Source organism: Centropristis striata, chromosome 11, assembly GCF_030273125.1.
Source record: "Centropristis striata isolate RG_2023a ecotype Rhode Island chromosome 11, C.striata_1.0, whole genome shotgun sequence".
Taxonomy (NCBI): Eukaryota; Metazoa; Chordata; class Actinopteri; order Perciformes; family Serranidae; genus Centropristis; species Centropristis striata.
The window spans coordinates 2,497,273-2,519,120 of record NC_081527.1 but is presented as its reverse complement, the minus strand read 5'-3'; the positions used below and the strand labels follow the sequence as shown (position 1 = coordinate 2,519,120).

At 37.5% G+C, this 21,848-nt stretch overlaps 1 protein-coding gene across 2 annotated transcripts; it reads left to right on the top strand.

The window, feature by feature from the left end:
* Positions 1-697: 697 nt before the first annotated feature.
* Positions 698-12,118, top strand: LOC131980890 (myosin-7-like). Of its 2 annotated transcripts, none has more exons than XM_059345203.1 (37): positions 698-898; positions 986-1,129; positions 1,248-1,404; positions 1,501-1,528; positions 1,615-1,723; positions 1,842-1,934; positions 2,028-2,091; positions 3,067-3,165; positions 3,262-3,365; positions 3,465-3,603; positions 3,867-3,985; positions 4,071-4,220; positions 4,306-4,476; positions 4,594-4,903; positions 5,027-5,097; positions 5,380-5,585; positions 5,692-5,815; positions 5,893-6,029; positions 6,456-6,711; positions 6,800-7,042; positions 7,197-7,373; positions 7,457-7,602; positions 7,694-7,784; positions 7,920-8,309; positions 8,447-8,573; positions 8,649-8,767; positions 8,845-9,041; positions 9,124-9,307; positions 9,393-9,558; positions 9,640-9,764; positions 9,869-10,177; positions 10,269-10,472; positions 10,553-10,849; positions 10,956-11,060; positions 11,150-11,245; positions 11,502-11,636; positions 12,005-12,118. In XM_059345203.1, the coding sequence occupies exons 1-37, from the start codon at positions 698-700 to the stop codon at positions 12,023-12,025; spliced, it is 5,814 nt and encodes a 1,937-aa protein (XP_059201186.1). In that variant the 3' UTR covers positions 12,026-12,118. The 2 variants fall into 2 exon arrangements, with proteins under 2 accessions (XP_059201186.1, XP_059201187.1); XM_059345204.1 differs by having other exon boundaries at positions 5,024-5,097.
* The last annotated feature ends 9,730 nt before the right edge of the window (positions 12,119-21,848 follow it).

The following is a 21,848-nucleotide window of genomic DNA, read 5'->3' as shown; positions in this document are numbered from 1 at the left end:
GAAAGCTGTTGAGATAGAATTACTCCCTGCTATATATAGACGGTTTTTGCTTATGATGTGTTTTGGGTGAGAAGATACATGGTTACTGAGCCTTTTTTTCTTTACTTGCCACTTGGCATTTCTCTTAAATAATGACGTTATCTGTCATTTGTTTTGCTTCTGTCTACTAAATATAAATAACACAGATTCCAATTTCCAGTGGAGTGAACCACATCAGGTAAAGTTCACAGCTACGTACATTTAAGTGGCAGTGCAATTCATTTTTATTACGGTGTACAGATAATCCAGTTACTAAGCATCTTGCTTTTCTGTTGATACATGCATATGTCAGCAACAAATGAATGTCTTCTCTGATTTGGAAGTTTTAGATTGTTTTTATTGCATAAATCATTGTTTTAATGATATGTAAAGGACCTCTGCATGTCTCTATAACTAATGTTAGAGGTGCATTAATTCATTAAAAGAAAAAAGAGATGAAATGTTTTGAATAACAACGATACATTAACAAGATGATGATAGCAAGTATTGATTTTTATATAGGGATTTATAAAACTTAACTATTATACTTTAACTATGTTGTTTGTCTTGAATGTGTTTTCCTTGGGTTTTATGTGAATGATCAATGGATCATACATTTGTGCAATGAAAATTGACTGTATAATTTGATTTATTACCTTTTATTTAAAGGTAAAGAAAAATGGGTGATGCCGCTATGGCAGAGTTTGGGCCGGCTGCCTCCTATCTTAGGAAGTCAGATAAGGAGCGTCTGGAGGCCCAGACTCGTGCGTTTGACATGAAGAAAGAGTGCTTCGTTCCTGACCCCGAGGTGGAGTACGTCAAGGCAACCATCTCCAGTCGTGACGGTGACAAAGTCACAGCTCAGACTGAATTTGGAAAGGTATGTACATCCTACTAATTCTATTCAGTTAAATGTATGCTAATATACATTATAAACCTTTTCTAAGAATGTTATCTCTTTCTACAGACTGTCACAGTGAAGGAGTGTGATGTTCACCCTCAGAACCCGCCAAAGTTTGATAAAATTGAAGACATGGCGATGTTCACCTTCCTCCATGAGCCCGCTGTGCTGTTTAACCTCAAAGAGCGTTATGCAGCATGGATGATTTATGTAAGTTAAGTCATTGTAGGCAAAGACTACAAAGACAACTACATATTACATTCATATATCCATAGCTAACATAACTGTATCTTTAAAACAGTTTTCTTCTCTCTTTGTCCCGTCACAGACCTACTCTGGGCTCTTCTGTGTGACTGTCAACCCCTACAAGTGGCTGCCGGTCTACAACCAAGAGGTGGTTGTTGCTTATAGAGGAAAGAAGAGGACTGAAGCTCCTCCTCATATCTTCTCCATCTCTGACAATGGCTATCAGTACATGCTGGCAGGTAAATAACATATTTAAGCCTTCGATTTATTTAAATATTATACTCTGACAGTATTTCATTGTTTACTGATAATTTGAAAATCTCTCTTGGTGACAGACAGAGAAAACCAGTCAATCCTGATCACGTAAGTCAAACAGCTAAATAAAAATCTCTTCAGCAGTTAAAGGTCATAGGTAATAGACTGAAACTTTCTGTCTCCCTTCTACTCAGTGGAGAATCCGGTGCTGGAAAGACTGTCAACACCAAGCGTGTCATTCAGTACTTTGCCAGCATTGCTGCTGCTCCAGGTCTGAAGAAAGATGCAGCTGCTGAGAAGAAGGTGTGTACTACATACATATTGATACACTTAAAGTATGAATAGTAAGTCAGTCATTTTAAGAAAGTTAGTTAGCAAAGTTTGTTTTTTCAATATCTGTATATTTATTTCACAAAACCAGGGTACCCTGGAGGATCAAATCATTCAGGCTAACCCTGCTCTGGAGGCCTTTGGGAACGCCAAGACCATCAGGAATGACAATTCATCCAGATTTGTGAGTGTCTTTGTGACTACAATGAGGCTACTTAACTGTCATCGATGATTGTTTTTTCTAAATTCCAATAATAAATTTTACTTTTCCTCTTAGGGGAAATTCATCAGAATTCATTTTGACAACCGAGGAAAGTTGGCCTCTGCTGACATTGAGACATGTAAGTTAAGCCTAAATACATCCCTACATTCATTTTCTAGGTCACCTATTCTTTCTAAGAGTATGTGCTATACATGCTGAAGCTAATCAGAGTATTTGAGAGGCAGGGTACACATGGACAGGATTCCAGTTCATCACAGGGCTAACGCATACAGTATACTGTAGGAACACTCTACACAATTTACTAGAGGTAGACCGATATATGCGTTGTTTACTTCTATCCCCATCGGCCGATACGTGCGTGCGTTCGCCGATCAATTAGCCCATTTCATTGAGCCAACAGCAGGCAAGGCTCGGTGCAACATCTGCCATTCTCTGGTGAGCTGCTGCTGATACCGGAAAATAGAAAAAACGCATCAAATATGTGGATCATCTGAGGCGCCACCACCTCGAGGCCTAGAACAACATACACATAGTTTGATATCCAACTTTTAATATGTTTGGTTTGTTTTGTTAATAAATGTTTCCTTTTTGTTTAAATTGAGACTTGTGTAACATTTGTTATCATCGTGTCATTTTTATCATGTAAATGGAGGGAGAAAAGGCAATATCGGTGCAAGAATCAGCCCAAAAAAATCGGCAGCACATATCGGGGATCGGTTAAGACTGATGTCAAAATAATCAACATCGGCCTTAAAAAACCAGTATCGGTCGACCACTACAACTTACACTCAGATCCAGACCTTTGGGGATTTTTAGTTGCCAGTTTGCCTATTCTGCACATAGAAAAATAGAGCAACTCAAGAAAGCCACACAGATTCAGGGGGAACATTCAGACCCTTTGAGAAATTTGAACTCAAGACCTTATTGCTATAACCGCTGAGCCAAATTGAATTATTAAAAAGTAATTAAATAACGTTTGATCACATTAAATTGCGGAAGTTCTCACCATTTTGTGTATTCATTAATTTTAGCTATACCTAGAACAAATGATTTTATACTGGAACGCAGTAAAATAACATTATACCTCTAACAGACCTTCTGGAGAAGTCTCGTGTGACCTATCAGCTCAAAGCTGAGAGGGACTACCACATCTTCTACCAGATCTTGTCTCAGCAAAAGCCTGAGCTTCTGGGTAAGAGTACAGCATGTGATAAATGGTTATTCCTCTACTGTATTATGCATTGTATAATAAAAATAAATATTTTCTAACTGGTGAATATCATTTCAGAGATGTTGCTTATCACCAACAACCCCTACGACTACGCCTTCATCTCCCAAGGAGAGACGACAGTAGCCTCTATCAGTGATTCTGAGGAGCTGATGGCCACTGATGTGAGCTGAATCTTTGATTTACAACACTTTTTTAAACTGAATATCAATTAAGAACAAAAAAAAAGGAAATAGCACAATTAATGTCTTGATTCCATTTAGGATGCATTTGATGTGCTGGGCTTCACTCAAGAAGAGAAGAACAGTATTTACAAGCTGACTGGTGCCATCATGCACTATGGTAACATGAAATTTAAGCAGAAGCAACGTGAAGAGCAGGCGGAGGCTGATGGCACTGAAGGTGAGAGAGGTTTTGATATGTAGATGGGTATTTAATCATCATTATTAATATTAGAGATTTGGCGCTGCCGAAATCCTGCAATCTCAACAATTCTCGATACATGATTGGATGACATAAAACTTGTACCGTCTGTTTTCACATACTACATGCAGTTACTAGTATATTAGATACACATTGTTAAAACTCCCGCAGTCTTCAATAAATGTTAGGTTGAAGTAGCAGTGATCAATGTATATGACACTTATCTATCTTTCCATTTTCAGTTGCTGACAAAGTTGCATATCTGATGGGCCTGAACTCTGCTGACCTCATCAAAGGTCTCTGTCACCCAAGAGTCAAAGTAGGAAATGAGATGGTCACCAAGGGACAAAATGTTGCTCAGGTGAAAGAACATTAATATTACATTTCAATTCAAAAGTAAAGTCCAGAAAATTTTACTAAGGTGCTTTCATGTATTTCCTTGTTAGGTATCCTATGCTGTTGGTGCACTGTCTAAATCAGTGTATGAGAAGATGTTCCTGTGGATGGTGGTGAGAATTAACCAATCACTGGAGACCAAGCAGCCTCGCCAGTACTTCATTGGTGTACTGGACATTGCTGGATTTGAGATCTTTGATGTGAGTTATCTTATGGCATACAATAAATGTGCCCTCTTCCAACATAAAATGGATGGAAAATCCAAAATTTGTTTTGTCTTTGCAGTTCAACACCTTTGAGCAGCTGTGCATCAACTTCACCAATGAGAAACTGCAACAGTTTTTCAACCACCACATGTTTGTGCTGGAGCAGGAAGAGTACAAGAAAGAGGGCATTGAATGGACTTTCATAGACTTTGGAATGGACTTGCAGGCCTGCATTGACCTGATTGAAAAGGTGAGAGACTGGACTATATGTATAAATATATATTATGTTTATGTAATATGTATTGTGTTCATACATAAATTCTGATGTGACTGTTTTTTCAAAATACTGATATTTTTGTATCCTCAGCCCATGGGTATCATGTCCATCCTTGAAGAGGAGTGCATGTTCCCCAAAGCCTCTGATACAACCTTCAAAGCTAAGCTCTATGACAACCACCTCGGGAAATCCAATAACTTCCAGAAGCCAAGAATTATCAAAGGACGACCAGAGGCCCATTTCTCCCTGGTTCACTATGCTGGAACTGTTGATTATAATATCAACAACTGGCTGGTGAAGAACAAGGATCCTCTGAATGAGACTGTTGTCGGTCTATTCCAGAAATCTAACCTTAAGCTTTTAGCTACTCTCTTTGCTGGGTATGCAGGAGCAGATTCAGGTATGTTGACACTCACAAGTTATAACTGATGTGAATTAACGTAAACTTACCGTAATGATAATGACTATCTTAATGCAGATTCAATTGCTGTAAATTTTTCTCTTGACTAAATGTGCTGAGCAGATGCTGGTGGAAAGGGCAAAGGTGCCAAGAAGAAAGGTTCATCCTTCCAAACGGTATCAGCTTTGCACAGGGTAAGATATTTATGTTGTTTTCACATTTTCTACTATCAGTTATGGGTTGGGGCAAAGATGAAAAGAAGATCTGAGATAACCAAGAAAGAAAATTTATCATTGATGATAATTTAGCAACAGTACCGTGTACAACATAAGAGAGACAATTACTGAGTTCTGATCATATCAAATTCAGTATTTTGGGTAAACATTTTCATGGAAAAAACAATATTTTTAAAGGTAGTGTGTCTAACGCAATGAAAAAAGAAAATGTATTAAAGTTATGTTTTAAAAAACTTGCAGGAGAACCTGAACAAGCTGATGACCAACTTGAGGTCTACTCACCCTCACTTTGTACGCTGCATCATCCCCAATGAGACCAAGACTCCTGGGGCCATGGAGAACCCTCTGGTGATGCACCAGCTGCGCTGTAACGGTGTGCTGGAAGGCATCAGGATCTGCAGAAAGGGCTTCCCCAACAGGATCCTCTATGGAGATTTCAAACAGAGGTCTGCATGGGAAGGACAAGTGGTTGTCTTGTCAGAATTTGTTTGGTGTTTTATAATATTTCTTACCAAAATGGGAAATATTTTATCTGCTGGATTTGTGTTAAAGATACCGGATTTTGAACCCTAATGCCATTCCTGAGGGACAGTTCATCGATAACAAAAAGGCTGCTGAGAAACTGTTGGGTTCCCTGGATATTGACCACACCCAGTACAAACTAGGACACACCAAGGTCAGTGTTATATCTAGAAAATGCATTTTTCACAAAAGATATGATTACTGACTATCTACTTTGCTCCTATAAAAAAGGTGTTCTTTAAAGCTGGACTGCTTGGTCTACTGGAGGAGATGCGAGATGATCGTCTAGCACTCATCATCACTGGCATCCAAGCCCGGTCAAGAGGCCTTCTGGCAAGAATTGAATTCCAGAAGATTGTTGAACGCAGGTAATTTCTCAAAGCATGGGAAACTCTTAGTCCGATCATGTCAATCCCAAATTGCCTAAAGAGCCTTTACAATCTGTAGAGCAACCTGTATCCTTAGACGCTTAATTCAACCTATCAGAAATTAAGAAACCATATCCTTTGACAAAAAAATGTACATGTACTCTTCATTACATACAAAAGCAAATATTTCCTTATTGATTTAGGTTGTATTTAAAGGGCATTTTTTGCAATCAGGTCAAAGCTGGATTTTTTTGTTTTTGTTTTTCTTCTGTATATGTATTCATGCTGGGATAAGAATGCATGAACTTTGATATGCATGGTGTGTATTTTATTTGATTAAAAAATATATATATTGGGTAGATAATTATTCAGTACAAGCACAATACATGCAGAAAATTGACTATGTTTACGAATCAATGTCCACAGGGATGCACTGCTTGTGATCCAGTGGAACATCCGTGCCTTCATGGGGGTCAAGAATTGGCCCTGGATGAAGCTGTACTTCAAGATCAAACCTCTGTTGAAATCAGCAGAGACTGAGAAGGAGATGGCCAACATGAAGGAAGAGTTTATCAAACTAAAAGAAGCTTTTGCAAAATCTGAAGCCCGCAAGAAGGAACTTGAAGAAAAAATGGTTTCTCTTCTCCAAGAGAAGAACGACCTGCAGCTTCAAGTCCAATCCGTATGTTTAATATCTGTCAGCATTAAAGATAATAAATTCACAACATGTCAGTCATTGTCTAATGCTGTGCCTTTTTAATTTATAACAGGAACAAGATAATCTGTGTGATGCTGAAGAAAGATGCGAGGGGCTAATCAAGAGCAAGATTTCGCTGGAGGCGAAAATCAAAGAGCTAACAGAAAGACTGGAGGATGAGGAGGAGATGAATAGTGAACTGACAGCAAAGAAGAGGAAGCTGGAGGATGAGTGCTCTGAGCTGAAGAAAGACATTGATGACTTAGAGTTGACTTTGGCTAAAGTGGAGAAAGAGAAGCACGCCACTGAGAACAAGGTATTATCAAACATGCATTTGCTTTACAAACAATGTTTCTAAGGCTTCTTCTTTACAGACAATGTAGCACAAACACTAAATACTGTGAAATTACTCCTTCTGTCCAGAATAATGTTGGCGTTTATGTAACTGATCAAATATTTCTCGGGTCTAGGTGAAGAACCTGGTTGAGGAGATGGCTGCTTTGGATGAAATCATCGCAAAGCTGACCAAAGAAAAGAAAGCCTTACAGGAAGCTCATCAGCAAACACTGGATGACCTGCAGAGTGAAGAAGACAAAGTCAACACTCTGACCAAGGCCAAGGTTAAGCTGGAGCAACAAGTGGATGATGTAAGAAGTTAAAAGATAAGGTGAACTTGTATATAACCTGTAAATTAATGACTAAATAATAAGTTATTCATTATGGCCCACAGCTTGAAGGGTCCCTGGAGCAAGAGAAAAAAGTTCGTATGGACCTTGAAAGAGCAAAGCGAAAGCTTGAAGGAGACCTAAAGTTAGCTCAAGAGAGTATCATGGACCTGGAAAATGACAAGCAGCAACTTGAAGAGAGGATGAAAAAGTATCAGACAAAGCACATTTATAACAAACAAATATGTTTTAATTAATAGTATGTTTCAGCTGGTACATTTTATTTATTTTCTTGTCCTCAGGAAAGATTTTGAAATGAGCCAACTCCTTGGCAAAATAGAGGATGAACAAGTGATGAGTGCCCAGCTCCAGAAAAAATTGAAGGAGTTGCAGGTAATAATTTAATAGTATAAAAGATATTTGGGTGAGCTGGTGCATGAATATAACACTGTAAGATCACAATTTATAACCAAAGCATTGTAATAAATGTCTAAAATTCCTCAAGGTTTTGCTTTCCTTTTGGTCTAGGCCCGCATTGAGGAGCTGGAGGAAGAGCTGGAGGCAGAGCGAGCTGCCCGAGCCAAGGTGGAGAAGCAGAGATCAGACTTGGCCAGAGAGCTGGAGGAGATCAGTGAGAGGCTGGAGGAGGCTGGTGGAGCAACTTCTGCCCAGATTGAGATGAACAAGAAGAGGGAGGCTGAGTTCCAGAAACTCCGCAGAGACCTTGAAGAGGCCACTCTGCAGCATGAAGCCACTGCTGCCACACTCAGGAAGAAACAAGCTGACAGTGTGGCTGATCTGGGAGAGCAGATCGACAATCTGCAGAGAGTCAAGCAGAAACTGGAGAAGGAGAAGACTGAGCTCAGACTGGAACTGGATGATGTGGTCTCCAATATGGAGCAGGTTGTGAAGGCTAAGGTAAAATACTTTGATTTATCACGTTTTTCTTCTTCTGTATTGGTGATTAAAATTATATTTTTCTTAATTTAAGACCACCTTTATTCCTTTTGAAGTATTTTGTGCACCATTATTATTATTATTGCTTTTGTTTTCAGAATCATTTGGAGAAAATGTGCAGGTCTTTGGAAGATCAAATGCATGAATACAAAACAAAGGCAGAAGAGGGACAGCGCACCATCAATGACTTCACCATGCAGAGAGCAAAGCTTCAAACTGAGAATGGTAGGAATTTGATTTCAACAATGTGTTTTGTTTGGGACATTATGAAGAACTAATTTGATTCTTTATCATAATTAGGTGAACTTGTAAGGCGGCTCGAGGAAAAGGATTCCCTGGTGTCTCAGCTAACCAGAGGAAAACAGTCCTACACTCAACAAATTGAAGACCTTAAAAGACAACTAGAGGAGGAAGTCAAGGTAGCAACAAAATACCAGTAAGAAGGTGGTACAGATGTTGGTACATACAGATGCACCAAGATATGCTTTCATTTCAGGCCAAGAATGCTTTAGCCCATGCGGTGCAGTCTTCTCGTCATGACTGTGACCTGCTCAGGGAGCAGTATGAGGAGGAGCAGGAGGCCAAGGCTGAATTACAGCGCGCCATGTCCAAGGCCAACTCTGAGGTGGCTCAGTGGAGAACTAAGTATGAAACTGATGCCATCCAGAGAACCGAGGAACTGGAGGAGGCTAAGTAAGTAAATGTGTATTTTCACTCGAACAACTCTGCAAAATTAAAACGCAATTAATCCTGAATAAATCCTGTCATAATGCAGAAAGAAGCTGGCTCAGCGTCTGCAGGACGCAGAGGAAGCTGTAGAAGCAGTGAATGCTAAATGTTCATCTCTGGAGAAGACCAAACACAGGCTGCAGAATGAGATTGAAGATCTCATGGTGGATGTGGAGAGGTCTAATGCTGCTGCTGCTGCTCTGGACAAGAAGCAAAGAAACTTTGACAAGGTCGAATTTAGAAGACAGATGGCACTTGTGTTGTTTTTAACTGAAGGATTCAAGTAAAATTTACCTATCCACATCCATATTTCAGGTCTTGTCAGAGTGGAAACAGAAGTATGAAGAGTCTCAATCAGAGCTAGAGGGTTCTCAGAAGGAAGCCAGGTCTCTGAGCACTGAGCTTTTCAAACTGAAAAACTCTTTTGAAGAATCTCTTGAACATCTGGAGACCATGAAGAGAGAGAATAAGAATCTGCAGCGTGAGTCTAGCACCAGCCTATCTCTATAGCATATTTGTTCTGATGACTAAACCATTGTTAATGTTGTATCTGGTTTTTCAGAGGAAATATCTGACCTCACTGAGCAAATTGGTGAGAGTGGAAAGAGTATTCATGAGCTTGAGAAGATGAGAAAACAGCTGGAACTAGAGAAGTCTGAGATACAAACAGCCCTGGAGGAAGCAGAGGTATGTTGAATGTTCTAATGGTGGACTTTATAAATATGTTTTGGTCATAGGTAAGAATAACTGCATATATGTTTATATACATTGATATATGCTTTATTTCATAGGCTACGCTGGAGCATGAGGAAGGGAAGATTCTCAGAGCCCAGCTTGAGTTCAACCAGATTAAAGCTGAAATTGAGCGCAAGCTGGCCGAGAAAGATGAAGAGATGGAGCAAGCAAAGAGAAACCAACAGCGAGTTGTGGATACTCTTCAGAGTTCCCTCGAGGCCGAGACTCGCAGCAGGAATGAGGCTATGCGTATTAAGAAGAAGATGGAGGGAGACCTCAATGAGATGGAGATCCAGCTAAGCCAGGCCAACAGACAGGCAGCTGAGGCTCAGAAACAACTTAAATCTGTTCATGCACATCTAAAGGTGAAGTAGAAAAGGAAAGCAGCACTTTCCTATTATGTTTCATTCAATTCAAACAGATTTTAAACAATGTGGTTGATATCATCCCATGAAGGATTGCCAAATTCAGCTGGATGAGTCTTCTCGAGCCAATGATGACCTCAAAGAGAACATTGCCATGGTTGAGAGACGCAACAACCTTATTCAGGCTGAACTGGAGGAACTGAGGGCTGCTCTGGAACAAACTGAGAGATGTCGCAAACTTGCTGAGCAAGAGCTGCTGGATGTTAGTGAAAGGGTTCAGCTACTGCACTCACAGGTAAGATGCAGTCATTGCATAGTGCTTTTGTAACGTCAAGTTACTGAGCAATTCTATAATTATATGTTACATTCGTCCAGAACACCAGCCTGCTCAACCAAAAGAAGAAGCTGGAAGCTGATACATCACAGCTTCAGACAGAAGTAGAAGATGCGGTGCAAGAGTGCAGAAATGCTGAGGAGAAGGCCAAGAAGGCCATCACTGATGCTGCCATGATGGCAGAGGAGCTGAAGAAGGAGCAGGACACCAGCTCTCACCTGGAGCGTATGAAGAAGAACATGGAGCAAACCATCAAAGACCTGCAGCACCGTCTGGATGAAGCTGAACAGATCGCCATGAAGGGAGGCAAGAAGCAGATTCAGAAGCTTGAGGCCAGGGTGAGTGTCAATCGATTGAAGTGAAGTACATCGTATAACTAAAATGTTTCCTCATCATCATAAATCCTACACAAAACCATTGAATATCAAACCCTCCCATCAACAGGTCAGAGAACTGGAAAGTGAAGTAGAGGCTGAACAGCGTAAGGCCACTGAATCTATCAAGGGAGTACGAAAATATGAGAGACGAATCAAAGAGCTGACCTATCAGGCAAGTTTCATTCCGAAAATTGTGGGCCACCGAGAGTCTAAATTCAAATAAAAATTACAATGTCTTGGTTGTTGTGTTTTTGCTTTCAGACTGAAGAGGATCGTAAAAATTTGGCTCGTCTGCAAGATCTGGTAGACAAGCTTCAGCTTAAGGTCAAATCCTACAAGAGAGCTGCAGAGGAAGCTGTAAGTATTTAGAATTTTAGAAAACTAAAAAATGATAAAAAGTTAGACCATGTTTATAACCTGTTGGGCAATAAAAATGACTTTGTAACAGGATCAGCACAACAGGATTCAGAACGAGTTCATATAAGAGTTTTTAAATTTCCTATGAAAATATTTTTTTTAAATTGTATTGCCAGTGTGTTAGCTGGTTTCATGCATTTATGTTCTCTTAAATAAAGTCAGGCACTGATGTGGATAATGTGTTTCTATACTACAGGAGGAACAGGCCAACAATAATCTCACCAAGTCTCGCAAGATTCAACATGAGCTTGACGAGGCTGAAGAGAGAGCTGACATAGCCGAGTCTCAGGTCAACAAGCTGCGTGCCAAGAGCCGCGAAGTGGGGCCAAAGGTCAGGTGTTGATTTTTTTTAAATCCTGTTTTGTGTTATAAGGCTACATGTGCCTTTTTTTGACCAAATTAGAGTTATAATTTATACAGCATTAATGTCGCTGCAATCTGGATGATGTTATGATTAAAATATACGATATGTAATATGAAATGCAGTATATTCTTGCATGATTTCCCCATCAGAGAAATCCAGATGCACTCAAACACCAGGTTTAAATATAAAAATAAATAAATATACAAGACAAATAATCTGTCAATCTACAACAGTTAATGTTGTAGATTGTTTGTTCATGTTTTTTTTTTTTAAATAAACCTTATAAATGACAAAGAAATGTGTTTCATGATTAACTTGTTTTTCTCTTATTTCAGAAAGGACATGATGAGGAGTGAAGCTCATGGAAAGTTGCTTCTTGTTTCTGAGGCACCTGATTGTCTCCCTAAGCATGTCAGTTGTTCAGTAGAATAAACTTAATCTGCATCTCAAACTTTGCCTTGGTCTTCTTTTTTTATGTAACTTCACCATATTGTCATACAATGGAACCAAATCTTAAAATAATAGTGATGCTTAAGTAAATGGGGCTATTGTGGCATGTCTGTAACTGGTCTATGAACACATATAGTTATGGCTGATGCAGCCATAATTTAAATATATGTCTATGTTTTAATGTAGTCTTTATTTACAATTAATTATCATTCATTCATGCATTATTCAAACACAACACAGAAGGGCCTCAAGCCGAGTTCGATTGTAATATAGTATTGTAGCTACCCATATTATTTATTTATTTTAAATCTTTGTCTTTGCAAATAGTTACCATGTGAGTTTGAGTGTCAAGTGTATGTAGCCACATACTGATTGGTACTATGCAGATAAGGTTAAAGTCGATTTTGCTATTCATTAGTGAAAATAAAGATGAATCCATGAATATTACCATACCAAAATATTGTCTTGGAATGAATAGTTAATTTTGTACATCAAGGAAACAGTGATTAGTACGTATTATATATCACTAATGTAATTTTGTGTTGCACCTATGACCATAGCGAGCAACACAGATGAGGGAGTTCTACGTGGTTACACTCAAAAAAAGCAAACTGGGTGTCTGTTACCTTATCCTTAGTCTAACATGTACTTCTGCTATATAAAATCATGTTTTGTGGTTGAACAGTTTAAAAACATGTAGTTTTAAGTAGTGTAGTTTTGTAGTAGTTGTAATTTAAAATTTACTAGAATAATTTATGTTAAAACAACCTAATTCTAATTCTAACTGGTTAAGATTGCAAATCAATTCTGCTTACAGCTCCAGAGCAGTAGGTGGCAGTAATGTGCACATTCCTAATTAGTAGTGCCCCTCTTAGCTGAAGGCCAGGGTCACAGGTCAAAGGTCAATCCCTGGCTCTGGCTGGCAAAGAGGAATTGTCATTTTGAGAAGAAATATCATATGACATGATCACAGACTGTTGGACACTGAAGTTTTATGCTGTTTGTTTGTTGTTGTTTTTCACAGCAACAGAAACTCAGTTTGACGTTTTCTGCTAAAGCGATTCTAACAAATCCAATTTGCTTTGTGTTTTTATTTTCCAAACTTGACACCAGCTGGTTATACAGGTTGACAGTTATCTTTAAATTGTTGAATATAATACTCTGTGTTTAAAAAAATATATATATTTTTGAATAATTACAATTATGTTCATTTCCATATGATAAATATTTTGGGCTAAGCCACTTCAACCTAACTCTGTTTTGTTGGCTCAGCACAATTAATTCATGTCCTGCACTATTTTAAAAAGTAGTTGTAACTATCCTTTTAAATTAAGTAACTCATAATAATATCATACATGTTTAAATGGCCCAAGAAAGTTACGTTAGTATGTTACAATTACCCTTACAAATCTAGGTGGACTGACCCCTGGTCATTAATTAACAGTAACGCAAATACATCAACGCAAAATCATCAACGTATTTAGATTTTGTTCACTCAACAAAATGTTTCTCGCTAAATTAAAGCATTTTATTTAGGTGGAAGTTATTTCCATAATTTTCTTACGTTCTGGGAACAAGTTATTTTTTTGAGTGTAGAAGTGTACTCTGAAATTGTTACCATACTGAACTGTGATGTCACTGGATGGGGACACATTTTGAATTCGACCACGAGTCAAAACTGCTAGATTCCAGTGGGTTATATATTATATTATCTTTAAAAAAGCATAATTTCATTGGGCGCTGGGCAGTAGACTGGCTTTTGGCCCTTATTTGTTTTATGGACACAAATAGCCTGCAGAGCACAGTGAGGAGGGGAACACAGGTTGATCAAATCGTAATAAACTGGAAAGTCTGTGCTCTGACTGGTTATTAATACAGACAGTACAGCCATAATTCATGTTATCATATAATCAAGATCTCTCTGACATCAAGACATGGATCTGTCACAGAATTGTCTGATTATTTACTCGTAACAATCCCCATTTTGGTAAAGAATCAAAGTGGTTAAGAATAGAGCTGCAACAATTATTCGATTAATCGAACAATAATCGATTATTTAATTAATCGTCAACTATTTTGATAATCAAATAATTGGTTTGAGCAGTTTTTTGAAGACAATAAGTCCAAATTCTCTGATTTCAGCCTCTTCAATGTGAACATTTCTGGTTCCTTTGTTTCTTTATGACAATAAACTGAATATCTCTTTGGTTTGTGGACAAAACAAGAGATTTGAGGACGTCATCTTGTGGTTTGGGAAACACTCATTGATATTTTTATACATTTTATTGACCAAACAACTAATCGATTAAACGTTTAAATAATCAACAGATTAATCGATAATGAAAATAATTGTTAGTTGCAGCCCTAGCTAAGAATATATATATATTAATACAGTGTCCCAACTTTTTTTGGAAAGAGGGGTTGTATGCTCATTCAAACATAAAGTAGTAAATACTATTTGTAATACTAGGCAGCAGTTTTTTTTTGACTCACCTGTTATACTGAGGTTTTCTTGTGGGGGCTGTCTCATTCCTAAGAAGTGTGTTGTTTCACAATGAAGCCTACAGTTTTTTAGAAAAGAAAAGAAAAGAATAAAGATATGACCAAAGCCACTTCAGCTATTTTCAAGTAAATGTAAGTTTAAATATGCAATATTATTACAGACATTTCTACATATCATTAAATGCATTAAGATAAACAATAAATACCATTAATTCAAGTAAGCTCAGTGATATAATTATATACAATATGGTTATATATACTATACTATAGGTTGCCACTTATACACATAAAAGGGTCATAATGTAAAGGAAAGGTTTTGTCGATATTTTCCAAATCTCTCTCTATCTATCAATTACATATACATGCAATAAGATACATTGAAAATGTTATATTTAATGTGCAAAAATTGCAGATTATTATAAGTCTTATTTCACATAATGAACAACAAATAATTTTTGAGGAATTAATTAAAATAACATGTAATTCAAACCCTACCTTTTTGGCCTGTTTCGCTGTTGCAAGAAACGTTCAGTCTTCATCAGCAGAATAATCTTAAAATCTAGAGTCTTCCAAATCTGAACACAAATGCACCAAGCACCACCTTCATCGTCTGAATGGAGGCCAGGAGAAAGAGTAAGACAAGACAAGGACACATGGAGGCAGGGCCCGATACTCAACACCTCCTCAAGTGACTCTCAGTAAATAACAAGCATTCTAACAATAGCAACCTCATCTGAAACCAGTTGGCTCGGATTTCAAAACTAAGAGAGACAAGATGCCTTCCTTTGTGTACATGTGATTGCAGACGTCTGAGATACAAGGACTGTGGACAGCTGGGAATGAGACCTTGGATGGAGGGCTGGGAATAGATAAGGGCTAAGTAAAGGAGTTCATTATGTGTGTCCACTGTATGAAGGACGTTCTTAATGACTTCCAGTTGTGACCTAAGCTGAGGTTCACCCATAAGGTTTATGTGTATCAGGCCTGTTCGCGCTACGTTTACATGATGACGGTCTGGACAAAAGACGCAAAAGTGGCGTCGCGTCTTCACTTTTTATTCCTCGTTTAGACGAGCGTTTTCAGGAGGAAATCTGCTGCATACGGTGAGGCTAAAGTGTGTGAATGTGATTGGGTATGCAGCCAGGCGGCATCACTTAAAGCCATAAGAGCATCTTTGGGCATGTGGAAGTTTTCACGCATTTTCATCAGCTACTCCTTCCACAAAGTTCTCCACCATCACTAGATCTCCCAGGTCTCCTCCAAAGCCGTCTGGCTCCTCCCACCAATTGCGTAATTGGAGGTAATTCCAGATCCTTCTCTGTTCACTAATACTATCTGTACATATCCTGTACATTTGGTGGAAAGACTCCTGTAAGTTTATTAGAGCTGCCAGAGCAGCTTGAAGGTCCCACGCATGGAAAAAATCCCACATGTTTCTTTATTTCCTGTACTGGAGCATGTATGTGACGTAAACACATACGTGACGTGAGCAGATCAGATCAGAGTTTTGTGTCTTGTCAGTGTAGACGACACGCTACGGCGGAGAGGATTAGGCACTTCCCATAAAATATTTTGTCATTTTTACCCGCAAGAGTCCTCGTGTAAACAGAGAAAATGATAAATTTGCCTAAAGCATTGTAACATCATCTGCTCTGTTGTTATCATCTGACCCTCAATTCAAATAAGTAATTCTTTGCCACAGCCTGGAAAAAATATACTTGTGCAATAATTACATGATGTTAATCGTAGTGATGGCACTGTTCATATGATTGTGTAACATTAAAGGTAGTTAAACACAATAAAGATTTCCTGAGGGGACCTTCCCGAGGATTTAATAAACTTCCTATCTATCTATCTATCTATCTATCTATCTATCTATCTATCTAGCTATCTAGCTAGCTAGCTAGCTAGCTATCTAGCTATCCATCCATCCATCTATCTTTTTAAATCTTTAAAAAATGTAGAGCAATGTACACTTTCCACGCTAAAACTAGGACCTACACATGTATTGTATTTAAGATTCTGTGTTTTCTGTGGCAGTGGACGGGCCCTCAAAGAGTAAAGCTCCATCTCAGAGATGACTTGCTCAGCAGAGCACACAGAAACCAACAACCCGACAGAGAGGAAGTACGGCAGATGTGATACAGAGTTGGCTGTGAGCTACACAGCTGTCCGTTTGGTGGATGTAAAAGTAAAATATCTTACACATTGTACCTAGAATTGATGTCAGGAGATGTTGAGCTTAGAGAGGAGAACAGACGGAGAATAGCTTTCCAAATTCATGACATGGTGTGAAAAATGACATTCTGGGATTTACATCTATATCTAGAAAAGGTGCTACAGGCTGAAGATGCCTCTTTGTCCCAAGTGTAGTAGCTCAGCAGAGGGAAGGGTCACATTGTATTTAACTAAGCTCCTAAGCCAGGTGTAAGATGCCTAGCAAAAGCTATGACAAGGTGATAGCTGAGAGGTATGTGGATAAACTCCAGCTCCAGTATGCCAGTAGGAGTATGGTGGAGTTAGAGGTACTAGTGTTTGAATCAATTAACGCTATGCAAGTTGGATATTTTTGATGCTCTACAGCAGTGGTTCTCAAATGGGGGTACGTGAGGGAACTCCAGGGGGTACATGAGATTTTAAAATATACATTTAAAAAGTAGCATCCATGCAAAAATCCTTTAAAAATATCTACTTAATACATATTTTAGGAAAATATAAGTATAAGTTCATAAAATGAATGTTATATTCAGTAGGCTATTCAATTTAATTATCCTAAAAACCCAGAGTGTCCCCCATACCAGGATGGTTGGACCCAACCTGTCAATCACCTGGCATCACCTGTCAATCACTTGAAAACTCAAAGATGGAGTCGTGATTGAAGCGTAGCAGCAATTCTTTTGAAAACACGGAGGGACAAAGAAGTGGCAAAGAAGGCCAACATTCCTTCTGTATCTTGAAGATTATGTTTTAATTGTATTTAGGTCCACAAGTTGCAACCCACCCTAAATAGTTCAAGAGAGACCACTACAAATGAGCAGTGTTTTGCATATTTATGGAGTTTTAAATGGTTCATTTTATAGTTTTAAATGGTTATATGGTCACTGTTTTTACTACATTACATTACATTAGTTTGAATCACTACATTTTAGTGATGAGAAATATTTGTAATAAATTTAGTCATGGATTATTAACATTTCAAATGTTTGAAATAGGCTTTTTTTTCAAATGTTTGAATTGTGTATGTGTTTATCAGTTCCATAGTTTAATAAATCAGACACTGATGGCACAGCGCTCTGTTTTTAAGTTTTTTTTTTTCAACCAAAAGTGCCTTACCCTGGTTAGGGGGTACTTGGCTGAAAACATATTTCAAAGGGGGTACATCACTGAAAAAAGGTTGAGAACCACTGCTCTGGGATGCTATTTTTTTTAAGGTACTTTAATGGTTCACTTCATAGCCGGTCAGCTGGAATATACTGTGTTGTCAATGAGGAATTATCTGTAGTTTAGTGAAGAAAATATAATGGACGTGTACTTACAGTCTGGGCTGTTAACCTTCTGGTGCATGTTCCTTTTGCATAAGCAGGAAAGTTCACTGTCCATGGTACTGGCCTCCTCTATTGCTTTCCAGTTACTGCATGAAAAACACAAATACAATTCTAGAGACAGTGTTTTACCAGATCTAAAAAATAAGGTTGACAGAAGGTAGCAGACATTTACTGGTAACACTTTAATTTAGGGAACACATATTCCACATTAATTAGTTGCTTATTAGCATGCAAATAAATAACATATTGGCTCTTAATGAGTCATTATTGAGTAGTTATTAATGCCTTATTCTGCATGGCCTTATTATACAACCAGTAAGACATTAACTAAGAGTTTTCCCTCAATAACCTCAGAATTATTGCTTATTAGTAGTAAGTAAGGAAGTTGTTGTATATGGGTTATGATCTTAATATGCTTTACTTTGTATGGACTTTATAATCTCTACATAGCGGTGAACGAACCATGGAAATGGTTACCAATATGTTACTTATTTGCATGCAAATAAGCAACTAATTAATGTTGAATATGTGTTCCCTAATCTAAAGTGTTACCGATTTACTGGGTGATGCAACTCACGAGGTGAATGAGCAGACATTTACTATTGTAATTATAATATTATTATTAGGTTATAATTGAAATTAAACTTAAAACAGGATAAAAGTTCAAGAAACATCTACATACAAATGCAATATTGTTTTGCCTCACAATGATGTGAGAATAAACTCACAAAAACAGCTCATATAATAGCCATGTATAAGTTCTCTTAAGGCTTTAGTTTTTGGTCTTATAGTTGGCTACAATGCTGTTCTCTGTTTCTGATGGTATAGTTATTGGCTATGCATTGGTTAAACACCTGTTGCTGTTCCTCTCTATGGAGAAACTTCACCCATCTGCTGTGCGTCACAAACTGTCCCCAGGCTGTCCACTAAATCGTCAGCAGCAGGAATTTCACAGGTTATCTTTGTGCTCAAGGATACAACAGCATGCCAGAAGGCAAGGACAAGGGTAGCAGCAAGGTTAGCAACCCACTTTAAACATGGTGCAACAATCCTGACAGCACATGTTGCCTTATTTGACAACTCAATGCGGGCAATACAATCAAGTAAATGTGTCTGCAAAATGATGTTGCTGCTGAAATTGAAAACTAGCCAACTTCAAGTTGAGTTTTCCTTGCTAGGCTATAGCTTCCAGTTCCAAATCTCCTGAGATATTTCTTCGGGTTCCAGCCTCTCATCTGCATTCTGAAAAAATCATATAAATAAATGCTCATTATGACCTATTATTGATGTTAATCTAGACAGTTATGTCCATTCTAAGGCTCAACATAAGGTTTGTGGCTCCGTTCACACTGTTTTCTCTTATTTTGGCCGACAATGGCTCTTCTGTTAGTAAAGGTTGCCGACCCCTGAGATAAAAAAAGTCTTTGGTTGAAGCTAGCTAAACACTATTAGCTCATATGCTAACTCACATTAGCAGTAGAGTATAAATAAAGACACACTTTTAAGAGTTAAAGATCGTCTTAAAGTCTCGCCCAAGTCTTCTTACTACTTTTTATCATCAAAGTAAGTTTCGTACTGTAATAATATATGTAAACCTCCATGTATATTATTGAAATTTCACCCGTAAATTTTAAAATATGTATGTATCAATCCTTCTTACCGTAACTGTCACTATGGTAACGGAAATGACCGCGAAACCAAACCAGGGCTACAGTAATGCTGCGTTCGATTGCACTCGGAACTCGGAAAACATGGCGAACCACAGCAAATTGAAATATTTGGATGTCTTTCGAGCATTTAAAAGTTTTCTGGGGAAGTACATCAGCTACCTAATATGGGAAAAACTATAATATATTTTACACTTTTACTGTGCTTTTTCGCAAACTCTTTCGCAAACAGAGTGGGAGTGCAAATACCACTACAAAGTAATTCAACACTTTTAGTAACACAAATGCTAAATTAAAGGACACATAACAGACTAAATGTTGACGATAAAGTGACTGTTTTCCACGTATTTCCAACCTACTCGGGCTGCTTGGATCCTACCCGAATTCCCGAGTCGGAATCCCGAGTTCAAGGGCCGTTCTATTGCACTTTTCAGACTCGGAGGTCGGATCTTTCCTAATTCCGAGTGCAATCGAACGCAGCATAAATAATATGCCTCTTAGTCCCGCCTCCAACCAGGAAATCAGAAACAAGAAAATCACTCCAGACATTTGTTCTGTTTTTGGTTGATAATGTTAAATGATTCCACAAAAAAAACTGTAATAAATGTATAATATTTTTTTTAAACTATCTCAACCAAACGGTTGATTTGGTGCTTTATGGTTAGCTTATCGGTATTAAGCTAATGTTATTATAATGAACTATGTGCTATGAAATCATAACTTCAGATCATTCATTGCTGTAAATATGAAACATTTAATGTTATTCTATCATATGCTGAAATAATGAATTAAGTATGTGGTTTTTTGTCACTTTCTGAGATGATTTCCAAGTAAATATGGTAATTATATAGAATAAATACGTGGAAATCATGACTATCAAAACTAATTCCAATGACAAATGCTGGTATACTAATATTTTTACCATTGTAAGAGAATGTGGTTTGTATTTTTTTTTTAATTGGTTTTACAATTACTAGATGGATACAAAAAGGGGTTAACGTTACAGTAATGTTACATACTGTTATTAACAGGCGGCCCATAAATAATAAGAAAACCTCCTGACCAGATGTTGTCTCTGTAATATCTGCATATGAAACAGGTAAGTGATTTTTATTCATCTGTTGTTGAATAAAGACAGCAGGGATGCAGCTGGACTGCAGCTAAGCTAAAGCTAATGTTTGGCTAACACTAGCTTATCTCTCCCTAGCAACCAGGTGGATATTGTGAATGAAAGTAACGGTTGTTAAATGACTCCAGAACTTTACTTACCGGTGAGAATCATTTAGAGGCTACAGTACCTGTCCTCCTTCTGTTACAGTAGAAACACACCTGTCCTCCATCCAACACACTGAGACACGGCTCTGGTCCCGCCTCCACCTGCATGACGTCACCAGCCACCTGTCCATCATACAGCGGCACGGTGCTCTGACGTCATCACGTTACCGGCCAGCCACTGTTTACAGTGTTATTATTATTAATAATAATAATAATAATAATAATAAGTTAAATAAAAGTTGAATAAAAATTACAGTTATTATTATAATTATAATAATAAAATATTTATAATATTATAGTATTATTTTCATTATTATTATTGTTATATTATTATTATTATTATTATTATTAATAATAATAATAATAATAATAATAATAATAATAATAAATATTATTATTATTATTATTATTATTATTATTATATAACAATTATAATAATTAAAATAATCACAATTATAATAATAATTTTTATTTAACTTTTAGTTTTTTAGTTTTGGTCTTGGTTCTTTGATCTTGGTTTGTATTTTTATTGGTTACTATTTATTTATGATCTTATATTTAATACATTTATTTATTTATGTTTTTATGTTAAATCTTGACTTGAAAAGTAACTAAAGACGTCGGCTTAATGTAGTGGAGTAAAAAGTACAATATTTGGCTCAAAATGCAGTGAAGTAGAAGTATAAAGTTATATAAAATGGAAATAATCTACCTCAAAATTGTACTTAAGTACAGTAGGC

Excerpts from the sequence above, each read along its gene's own strand:
- LOC131980890 (XM_059345204.1), top strand. The coding sequence starts at position 698 with ATGGGTGATGCCGCTATGGCAGAGTTTGGGCCGGCTGCCTCCTATCTT. Across the intron at positions 1,405-1,500 it reads CTATCAGTACATGCTGGCAG|ACAGAGAAAACCAGTCAATC; the intron begins GTAAATAACATA and ends TCTTGGTGACAG. Across the intron at positions 11,061-11,149 it reads TCAAAGAGCTGACCTATCAG|ACTGAAGAGGATCGTAAAAA; the intron begins GCAAGTTTCATT and ends TTTTGCTTTCAG.